The sequence below is a fragment of the Saccostrea cucullata genome, unplaced genomic scaffold (genome assembly GCF_032062105.1).
Source record: "Saccostrea cucullata isolate Sc308-1 unplaced genomic scaffold, CSIRO_AGI_Scuc_v1 ctg146, whole genome shotgun sequence".
Lineage (NCBI taxonomy): Eukaryota > Metazoa > Mollusca > Bivalvia > Ostreida > Ostreidae > Saccostrea > Saccostrea cuccullata.
The window spans coordinates 520,999-532,903 of record NW_026919274.1 but is presented as its reverse complement, the minus strand read 5'-3'; the positions used below and the strand labels follow the sequence as shown (position 1 = coordinate 532,903).

The 11,905-nt window shown below is 33.0% G+C and overlaps 1 protein-coding gene across 1 annotated transcript; it reads left to right on the top strand.

Annotated features, from left to right (window-relative positions):
* Window positions 1-5,689: 5,689 nt before the first annotated feature.
* On the top strand, window positions 5,690-11,395 carry LOC134283820 (golgin subfamily A member 6-like protein 22). Its single transcript, XM_062766302.1, has 6 exons — window positions 5,690-5,837; window positions 7,085-7,266; window positions 7,653-7,898; window positions 8,186-8,313; window positions 8,883-8,952; window positions 9,325-11,395. The coding sequence occupies exons 1-6, from the start codon at window positions 5,717-5,719 to the stop codon at window positions 9,484-9,486; spliced, it is 909 nt and encodes a 302-aa protein (XP_062622286.1). The 5' UTR covers window positions 5,690-5,716; the 3' UTR covers window positions 9,487-11,395.
* The last annotated feature ends 510 nt before the right edge of the window (window positions 11,396-11,905 follow it).

The following is an 11,905-nucleotide window of genomic DNA, read 5'->3' as shown; positions in this document are numbered from 1 at the left end:
GATAATTAAACATGCATTTCAAAACTTTCTGGATACTTAATGTACTTTTAAGGTCCCAAACAGCCCTTTTGCAGGGGCTGACAAATCGCAGGGGCTGACAAATCCCACTGCCTGATGTCCAGGGCTAGTGAATTTTATGGGGTTGGCAATAAGGCTGTCACGGGTAACTGAAATGACCTGCAGAGCATTTAATTCAGGTCAGGTTCCATTCTGTTTCTCTGGAATCCGGTTCGGTTGCAATTTGTACAATAGAGAAAGTTTAACCATAAAAATGGCGTCTATATTCATTAGTAAATTACCATTATAATGTGATTTGAATCATTTGGGTCAATTACTTTTCTACTTATGATACTTCTTTAAACCATTCATTATGTTGCTGTTTCTTAGATTTAAAAGAAAATTTTAAAAAAAATTGTTGAATATAATCTAAATCATGAGTTTTTATTCTATTATATACCTGAACCAAAAACCCGAAACCGAACCCACAAAATTTAGAACTGACCCGACCCAAAAAAATTATGGAACTGTGCCAGTCCTAGTTGGCAAGTGAATTAAGTTTTATCGACCACTTGCCAGTGGACAAGTGACTTAAAAAAATAAAACCAATATTGAAGTCATAGATTTAAAGCTTAAGCCTTGACTTAAGAATTGTATGATCTACTGAGCATTTTTCTTCTTATTAATTTTCAAATGTATATGAATACAGTATTAGTTTATGGTGGGGCAAGCAAACACTCTGGTAGGGAAAGTGAATTTTGACCGCGCACTTGCCCTTGGACAAGTGCCTAAAAAATATATTTGTCGGAAAACTACCATTTTTTAACGAGATTTTTTTCATTTTTCATTGAAATGAAAAGGCTAGTTTTAAATAATTTTCTTCAAGTTTATCAAAAAGTTATGCCCCACTACATCTGAATTTATCAAGCTATAATTATATTTGTAAAAAATTAAAGGCATATGTTTCTCAAATTTGAGAAATCTGTAGACACTAATACTACTAGTGATTTAGCACTTGGATTGAATGCGGGTGGTTTCGCTCCGATTACGTGTTCGTGCCGAGTGGTTTCGCTCCCATCACTTGTTCGCGCCGAGTGGATTCGCCCCTTTTGGTTTCTACTGTATAACTGAAGATATCACTTATCGGGTAGTCGTTTGATTATCGTTTGATTGCTAATGATGAGCAGATTAATAGTTGAATCCACACTTTTCTAAAGTTATGTCCCTTGGCCGCCATCTTAGGGGATAAACCCATAGAATCCTCACAGTACCCTTTGTAGTTTTCAGGTTTGTAACTTTGTCATTTGGCTGGGAAAAATCCTTGCATAGTGTATACTGATTGCCCCATGACACATCCAAAGAAAACAATTTTAACACAGTGGATTCATCATAGCCCACCCAAATGTTTGGTAGCATAGAGGAGAAATGTTGTTTCTTTCCCTTTTGACCTTTTGGTTGACCCCGCAAAGGGAAACAACTTTTGTAAAGTGTGGATTGGTCTATTAAAAATAATGAGGAGAGACCAGTCGTGCACTTATTAGATGTATTTCCAAAAATTTCATTCTACCCAAAATATTTGCCATGGCCAGCTGTCTTCATTGCGGAACACTGAAAGTAATTTTTTTAATCTCAATATTATTAATAGATCTAAATAGATATTTTTTCTAAGTCTTTAATATTGTAAATCAACTGAACAACAATGACAACCTTCATTGAAAAATCAACAAGATTTGTGAAATAAATATATACATTTTAACATCCAGTCCTAAATAATTCAAAATAAGACAATCAAATTTGTTCAAATAGTTATAATTTGGCTAAAAATGGCCTCAGTATAAGTATAATAAACAGGTTGGGCACACACCCTCAAATGGTCATTTAACCACCGTTTGGTGGTCAATTGCCTATATCGGTGTCTTTTTACCTACCAAATGGTGGTCTTTTTTATTCAAAGCCAATTTTTATTAAAATAAAGCAAAAGTGCATTTACTTAGGCATTGGGGAATTTTAATTAACATATTCCTCGCGCATTTAATACAATTTATTCAATTTTCTATGTGGAATTTCTTTGCAACTTCGTAAAAATGAAACCCACAGTTGTTCGTGACGGCCGAACTATTTGCTCAAACAATACGAAAAATTATTTTGTTGTGTAAAGTTCGGTAAAAAATATATTTAAACAAGAGGTGTTAATCTAGAGAAGTAACTTTTCAAATGATCTTTCAATCTGCTTCTATATAAATCTCTATAAAATCCCGTTAAACACGAGCTCCTCGTATCTTATTCGTATGGTGGGCACTTATTGCTTTAATATTCATTTTTTTCTACATTTGAATGTAACATTTATTCTTTATTTTCTTTTAGGATTAAGTTACAATTTCTGTGCGACCCTTTGTGGTTTAGTATGCATATCTATGATGTACGAGGGCCGTACAAAAATTACGCGGACTTGTTGCACAGAAGAAATATTTGACGACATAATCGGGCAAAATTTCACAAATAATATAAAAGAATCTTTACTTATATGGTCTTCAAAATTTCATATCAAAATGTTGTAAATTAGTATTAATTTTGAGTGATTTTTCAGGACATACCATTAAGTCACGGCGCAGCAAAATCTTCGACGTCACAAGCATTATTAAAAACATGTGATTGAGCTTTCATTTTCTCAACATTTTCCCTTGAGTACCTGTATAGTTTGAGTTACCTTATCTACTCAACATCAAAACACCATTTCTTGTCAAGCTTAAAATCTAGTAAACAAGTAAAGAATATCCTTTTTTTTTTTTTTTTTAAACCAAAAACTACTTATGAGATATAGTGTGATGTTAGTGACTCTCAATCACGTTCTTTACAGTCAGGATAAAGTTAACTTTTCGTCTATAATCTTCTTCCCCTCCTCCCGTATAGCCTTTTTACAGAGGTCTAACTGTCTAAAATTTCAATTTGCTATTTGTGGGCGAATGTCACGAGTAGCCTAGTTTACTACATGTTTTATTATGCATATTTTGGATCTATGTTGCCGATATCTCGAGCATTACACATATTTCAGCAAAAGTGTGGTGCGCCGTCAATTCAGGAGACGTCATTTTCACGGGAATTGCATCAGAGAAAAATCACTATATTTCTGTTAGTACTTCAAATATTACGTCCGAAATCTAAATACATAATAATAGAACAATTTAAAGGTACATTTGAGAAAATTGTTGAAAAATGTCGGGAATTTTAGAAAATCAATGAGTTAAATTTTGGAATCCGCATGTTTTTGCTTTAATTTTTTTGTCGTGCGCCGTACCTCTCCATCAACGATATCAACATACCGATAATTTTAGTAGAATTATTTCAAAATACAGAAATTTTGCCCAAAATTTATTGGAATCTTTAAGATACATATTTCTGTGAAATTTTATAACTATATGACGTCTGTAAGAGTAAATAATAGCACAGTCCGCGTAATTTTTGAACGGCCCTCGTATCTACTATATTTATTAAATATTTTTAAATAAAAGATTTACAAAGTGACATTTACAATTATTCTTGTTTTTATTCCAAGATTATAGTTTTCGAGTGATTGTTTTATCATGCATTCACTGCATATCGTATTTTTGCATTTTGCCATTGCATACGAAATAAAAGAAATAAAAGCGAATTCTTACCCTTCCTCTTATTTTACTTTTTGAAAATTAACAATAATGGGCCTTCGTAGTTAAATCAGTCTTTTGACCCAAGTTCGGAAAATATCGTAATTTTTAATTGGTTAAGATAATTGATCGGTTGCCTGGATGGCAGAAATATGAAGTGATAAACACGATTGATAAGTGAAAGTATGCGCGAGATGGAGGGAATTTTTCTTTTTAAATTAAAACACAGAAACGTAACACTTGTTTACATAGGTGACGATTTTGTCAAATATTTGAACGACACTGTGCAAAAAAGTCCGCGTTGAAATTCTGATTTTTTTCGTCCAAAGTTTAGAAAAATATCTATATTTTATTTCCCATGAGTTGAAATTATGCGCCATTTCACATCATTCCAGAGAACCGAACAAAACGATTTTTCTCTCCTATTTTGTAGGTAATAAAGACGCTGATATAGGCGATTGACCACCAAACGGCGGTTAAATGACCATTTGGGTGTGTGTGCCCAACCTGATAAAATAAAAAAAAAATGTGATAATTATCCGACAGTTCACGATATTTACGCTTGGGGTTATTTAATTACAAGCTACCTGAGTTACAATAGATAGTTTTCGATAGGCCAGAATTTAGCGAGAGTTATTTCCCGTTGGCCGCCATACTGGAGGTCCAAATGCTCATATTCCTTCATTGTTCAACCAATTTAAAATTTTTATATATGCTATTTTGAATTAAAAATCATTATTTTTCTGAAGTATATAAATTTTTGGAAGCCTCCTTTATTTAAAAAAAAAATATTTATTAAAGATTTTCCACCAAATATTTCTTCTACAACCTCTTAAACTTGGTAAGACAAAGAGGGAAAATCAACGAGTCAACCTTCAATATGGCGACCAACGGGAGGTAACTTTCGCTAAATTCAGGCCAATCGAAACTATCTATTACAGGTAATCAGGGGGAAGCCGCTCTAATCGATTCTGTATAGTACCCTTAAATGGGGCGAAACCACTCTGCGCGAACACGTAATCGGAGCGAAACCACCCTACACCCTTGGATTTGATTGAATCTGCGCTCTTCCTCACAAGTTGCAGTCAGCAAATTAGAACTAGAGACAACGTCTGTAAAATATGGCATTTATATGGAAAAGAATAAGCCCTGCAATGGTATTCAATCAATGTACTGAGAAAACACATAAAGTTTTATAAATTTATATGGAAAAGAATAAGCCCTGCAATGGTATTCAATCAATGTACTGAGTAAACACATAAAGTTGGACGTGCACTGCTACTGAATTTCCTTTCACTCATCATCATCATGCTCATGTGTTCACTATTTTGCAAAAGTAATCTAACGATTGTAAGCAATTTTGCAAATGGTAATCAATGAAGAATCAGCATATATAAGAAATTTACATTTCTTCAAACACCGATTCCATTTACCTTTTCAAATATTCTTTCACTTGTTTTCAAATTTTTCTTTCCGCCATTCCTTTACTTCCGCTTCCGGTTGTGGTAGTGGTAAATCTAGGCGGTAAATATAGGCCCTTCTCCCCAAAACAAGTTTCGATAGCCGGATAGCCTATCTATTACCTTCCTTCAAAAAGACATAAATTCATTTTTCTCTCTTATTCGATTTGCCCGAAAAAATGCGTTGCTCATGCGTGGTTCCTCCATGCTGGTAACTTTTTTTTTCGAAATCCCAAATGGAAGGCAAAAATTCTTGAGTATTTATCAATAAAAATGTCTTGAATTATAATTTTTTTCCCTTAAAATATTTTTACTGTTATCATGGTTAATATATTTTAAAGATAATGTTATTAAAAAAAATCAGTAGACTTTAATTTCTTCCCCACATTGATTGATGTGTTTTATAAATATGATGTTCAAGAAGTTTGAGGTTTTTAAGAATTTTTGCCTTAAAATCTGATTTTGATACATTGATACATCAATGATAAAAATAATTATTTATTAATTTAGAGGAAATGAGCATATTCTTCTCATTATGGCATTTTTACTGAAATTAGTTGTCACCCATTATATTTATCTAGGCAACAATAAACTTCCGGTTAATCCACACTTGAAAACATGTCAGGGAAAGGAATTATAAAAACTACAAAGAATTTATATGACCCTCTTGCGTGCTTAGAAAGAATTCTGAACAAATCAACGTTATCGACACAAAGACTGACACACGAAAATATCTTAGGTGAGAAGCCAGATATATAAACTTATGCCCCATGCCCCTGCTGCAGGTATACATACCGGGTACTATGTATACGATTATCAACGTGTTATCGGCAGTGCTTTATTTCCCGTTGAGTAGCCTTGTTGACTTATCACAGGGGACTTGTAGATAATGGAAAGCTTAAAGCCTTTCCTTTTGTTGGGTACAGAAATATTGTGGCCATTTAAATTAATGATAAACTTTGGAATGAGTCCATTGTGATGCAGCTGTGATGTTTAGAAAGGTAGATTAAACATTGCTAATTTTACGACAAAGGTATCTTAAATGTTAATACAGAGAAAGCAGAAGTGAATTTAAAAATTTATAAATACCATGAAAGCGTTGCTGGCCAAACACTTATTGAGAAAATTTGAATGTTCCAATAGACCAGTATTGATAAATTCAGTCATTATTTATCCTGCGCTGTTGTGGAGTTGTGCAGTAAAGTCAGACACAATGAGGGACAGTTATGGGAGGAAGGGTATTTTAAAAAAATTTCAACGTCCGGTGACATCAAAGGTGTTTTCTGCGCAATCAAGTCAGTATATTTAAAGTATCTTAATTGACTAGAATAACATCTTATTTAATTCTTAAAATTCAAACAAATCATTATGCACACTTTATTTTATGCTGTTCTTTTGATTGAAATTGCTAAAGTGTTAAATGTTCCAAAATTTAGGCATGTTAATTCATATATATAGGCATGTGAATACTTCTGAAGAGGGGTGGGAACTAGATGGAACCTTCTATGATAATATATCATTTAAATGATTGTCCTATGGACCTGGTTTTTCTTGAAATGAGTGCTTGTCCCGAGACACAGAATATTCTCACCGGGTGGCATAACAAGAGTGGCTATGCGTCCTTGAGACTCTTTTTTAGTTGACATAATGTCGAAAATACATCTGCAGCACAGTAAAAGCAAACAAACAAGAGGCCAGTGGGCCAAAATGCTCACCTGAGTAACTTTACCATTCTGTTATTTAACAGATTTCCCCCTTTGTAATACATGTACCTATTTTGACCTGTTTTGTCAACAGCAAATCAAGCCTTATAATAATAGGAAACTTTATTTTACATGACATGTAATTAAAATCTTTAGTACAAATTTATAGAATTCATAATGATTGGATGATATCTAGACTAGTGAGCTGCTGTGACACACATTTTAAATAAGGGGGAAATATTGTAATATGTGTAGCAATCTCAACATCTTTCTACATTTTTAGAACTTGGTGAAAATTTGCTGAACTCCAAAGCAGATGATTCCAAAGAGCAGCGACTTCGTGAACTCGAGGAGGCAGTAGAAAAAGCTGAGGCTCGGGCTACAAAGGAGCTGAAAGCAGCACTCAAACGACTCCGAAATGAGAAAGATGAGGAAAAAAAGAGAGCCCTACAAAAACAGAAAGAGGTAATATTTCTGTAGAAACAGTATGTAGGGATAACATTTCATTGATTTGAAAGATTTGTAGGAGGCTTGAGTTTTCTCCCTTTCAAAACTGAACATTTTAAATATTTTTAAGTAAAAATTTCACTAAAAATTTACTTTTGTCGATAAAATATTATCAATGATTTCAAAACGTAATCTTATGTATTTGAAATCTGTGAAGCCAAATGTAAAAAAGAAAAAAAAAAACAGGTTGAGAAAAATTTCAAACTGTCTCTTGTATTAAACTTGCGCCCACTGCATTTTAATATTTTAATAATTTTTTCTCGTATAAAATACATAATATTTTTTTTTCTTTATATAATACATACTGGTATAATATTAACAAGTGATCAATTTGCTATTTTCAGTACTATGAACGCTTGGCAGCAAGAGTAGAAAAACAAAGAGATGAAGCTGAGGAGGAGAGGATCCGAGAATTGACCAAAAAATTGGAGCGTGAGAAAGAGAAAGCTTTGGAGGAGCAGTGGGAGGAGTGTGAGAGGATAAAGAAGGAGGCCATAGAGGAGGCCTGTATCGCCCTAACTAAGAAACTCAGGAACGAGTTTGTCCTGGAGAAGGAGAAAGCCATTGCTGAGGCCCTCAGAATTCAGAAGGTAATATCTTACCAATATCTTACCATTATCTTACCATTATCTTACCAATAACTTACCAATATTTTACCACTCCTACAAGGGATCAGCAAGTAAGGGTAATTGTGTATAACAAAGTCTAAAACTAGTCTGGACCCTGTAGACTTTAATACAACAAATATCAGTACTGCAATAAAATTTATGACAAAAGATTGATTAGAAAATTAAGAGATGCATGGAGTATTTTTGAGTTTTAGAGTTAACTGCAAGTAAAGAATGTTTTATCATATTTCTGTGGTTATTGAATTTAGGAAAAATTCCTTATAAGAGAACAAGAATCCATTGAAAGGACAAGGCGGGAATGTGAAGAAAAAGCTCGGCTGGAGGCAGAGAGGGTGGCCAGGCTTCATCAGCAGGAGATAGACACATGGACTAAAAGGTTAGTTACTGGAACATTACAGAACACCCATAAACTGCCCAAGTACATCTTATCTCACTAACTAAAGGACTTGCCGTATATAAAGTCTTTTAAGATCTGAGCTTCTTTCTAGATCTATAATCTTCAACTCTATGCTAGATTAACCATTAAAAACATTAATCAATTGTTAATCAAACCTAGTGGGTTGGCAGCCATAATCTTGTCTCTGATTTTTCTTGGAAATTTATATTAACAATCTGTTTATTAAGATATATTATATTAAGATTACTGAGAAAATTATTTGCAATTAGGTATTTGTATATTGAGTATTTTCTCCTTTTGTTCTTTACTAAAAATGGTATCTGTTAAGATGGTCACCATCCCAACATATCTACATTTACCAAATTATAATGAAAGGCAGAAATATAATACTACACCCTCAATTTCTTTGTTTCAACATGTTTTTGGTGCTACATGTATAAATAGAGCTCTGAAAACCATGCATGATCCATAGCCTATTGAACAATATTAAAAATCTTATGAACTGAACATTAATATAATATATAAATGGATGTGCTGTTCTTGCACAGGTATTTAGATATGGAGACACGATATAAACAGGAAAAGGACAGAAGGAGAGCAGTCACCTCAGATTTCAAGGTAGGAATTAGAGCAGCTTAAAATGATAGTGTTCAGAATAGGTGTGTATCGACAGTTCATCAAACTGACGCACCTTTCTGCAGGGAATCAGTCTTTTTATGGTGATTTTCAGGAAATCAGCAAAATATATATCGATTTCCTCATATGTAGTGAAAAATCAGTAGAGGTTTAATAAAGAATTGTTACTGATGATGGAATTATCATGCAGCTTTCTGACAATATCTTATTCATTCAAATCATAACTATATGTACTGAAACAATTTATTGACTCTTTGCAGAGGTCAATATTGATATTTTTCTGGTGAATAACAAACCACATTCACCAACAAAAGAGTCTATAATTGTAGATGATTGATCTTTTGTTGTTTACAGGAGTTACAGGATGATTACAGGAGGTTTATGAATTACACTGACGGGAAATTCCACTCGGACTATATGATGCACCTCCGCCACCTGGGAATGAGACTGGCTGACAAGCGTGTGAGTGATGTGTCAAGTACAGTGTCTTATGAAGACATATTCAAACTCTCCTGATCCAGAACATGTGCTTTTGTTTGAGATTACATCATCAGATCAAATGGATCATGTGAGAACATGAAAATACTTATCACAATGGATTCAAGGATAGCCCTGTCATTCTGACATTGCAGTTTGTATAATTCTTCCCAAGGTGATATCTGCTAACGCGATAGCCAATTAGAAGCCGCTGTTCATTTTAAAAATGTGCAACTATTGATTGTGTATACAAAATTTTGTAAAGGTACCATATAAGAGGAATTTTAGCGAGGCACAGCTTTGGCTATTTGTTCTTAAAATAGGTTTACTCAATATTTTAGCAAGAAGTAGTTTTACCTATTTTATGGTAACTATACCTCCAATGCAGGATGGATTGTTAAAAATTATGATTATTTAGTGACTTCATTTCCCTCTAAGAATTCTAAGAATTTGGGAGGGGGGTTGGAGTAGAGAGAAAGGGAGTTTCATAATATAGAGTATAATATTACACTAGTTTTCCTTTAAGGCTAGGTAAATTCAAGGTGTGCTTAATAAAAGAAAAGACTATATTTAATAATTCCTTTATTAGAAACAAGCAAAAATGATTGATCACAAAGAAAAATGTAAATATCATGAAATTGTTCCCCCTGCTAGAAATGATTTTCAGTTCAGGATATTGGAAATATAGAGAGCTGTCCATTCCAATTTGAATCTCAATGCAGAGGTTGTACTGCATCAATCAGATTCAAATTCTTCATGTAAACTTAATTCTTGATGCTTTTTATCAAAGAGGAGATTATTATTTACAGTGCAATAAAAGTATATAAAGTATACTATTATACTAGAAAAAAATTATATCAATGGAAGTGAATTATTCCCTTGGTTAAGATTGATCAAAACATGCATGATGTTATCCACATTACTGTATTTGGGTTTCATTTGAATAATTTTGTTGCAAATAAAAAAGCACTTCAGGTGAGCTTTTTGGCCTTTAAGCATTATATTTAGACATTGTTTACTGTTATATTTCTTATTTTGAGATTTTCACTTGGATTGCAAATTCAAATTTTAAAATTTGTTGTTCAAGGAAATTTCAAACAAAGTTTATTGGACTTTTTTTGTAAGAAAGGGGGGGGGGGGGGCTAGAAAATATTAGTACAACAACAGGGAAAATATTAATACCAAAGGTACCTTCAAGGAGAAAAGTGGATTTCCCAGTGTGTAACATAAATTACCAACAAAAATTATTATGATTGTACACAAATCATGTTTAAATCATACATAAAGCCCTTTCCCAAAATTCTTAAGAAGGTCAATCTTTAAAAAAACTTGTGCATAATCTGAACAAAAATTGTGTAAAAGGGCTGCGGATATCAATATTGAATACTAACAAGTACAAGATACCAGTACTAAATACTGTACATTTCAATAGTTTATTATTTTTGTTTTAAATCAATATATTCTTGGTGGTATTGGAAATTTGCACTTTGCCATGTATATGCATTGAAATATCTGGTATCATGGTTTGATTGCACAATGGTGTTGGTTCTTATCGCATTTTAACACATTACAGTTAAACTTGTCTAATCCGGGCGCCACTGATTCCATTAAAGAAATAGGCCGGATAAGACAACATTCCGGATTAAACAACACTTTACACAAAGGAATTGACTGAAAAGGACTTTACGGAATACAGAAGATCTGAATTAGACAAGTTTCACTGTGTTAATTTTAGCAATTGATCTTGTGGTGTTATATATTGTTTTGGTGCTGTTATATACATTTTTTTTGCTGTTATTTGAGTGTTTTTTATCAGTTTATGATTCATATTTATGAAGTGAATATCAATTTACTAACCTGACCTACACTCTTTATTCCTCAGGATGTGTTGCTTTATTGTAAAACAGTCTGAAAAAAAATTAAAATGGCTTAGGAAGCCCAGGAGTATGAGAGCATATTCGGTGAACCTCTAGCATGCTGGAACAAACCTGTAAAAAAGAGACAGATCTAACTCGTCATTCCATGTTTGTTCAAGCACAAAAATTGGCTTAAAGATTAAAGATAGGGTCATTTAACTTGAACTTTATACCTTCCAAGGAAAATGTCAAACTTAAAAAGACATTTCTGAAAGTGTTATTCTAAGAAGACATTTTGTTATATACATAAGTGTATATAAGGTTAGGTTGTTTTTAACGATTATAAGAGTAGAAGATTTATTACACTTGCATACATAACTTGTATCACTCCTAAGTTTAACGTTAATTTCATTCAGCCACCTGTGGGTGTGTCGATCTTGCTTTCTGAATCACTACACTGTGGTTTTCCGAATGGCTCTTAAGATCAAGTTACTGTGATAATAATATATTTTCTTGATTGAATATATATACATGTAAAATGTATAGTAATAATGGTTTATGTATTTATATGTATGTTTTTTTTAAATTGTCTAGTCACATAG

Bases quoted from the DNA above. Each gene is read 5' to 3' on its own strand.
- LOC134283820 (XM_062766302.1), top strand. From the start codon at position 5,717: ATGTCAGGGAAAGGAATTATAAAAACTACAAAGAATTTATATGACCCT. The intron at 7,267-7,652 runs GTAATATTTCTG...TGCTATTTTCAG, and splicing joins CCCTACAAAAACAGAAAGAG to TACTATGAACGCTTGGCAGC. The intron at 8,314-8,882 runs GTTAGTTACTGG...GTTCTTGCACAG, and splicing joins ATAGACACATGGACTAAAAG to GTATTTAGATATGGAGACAC.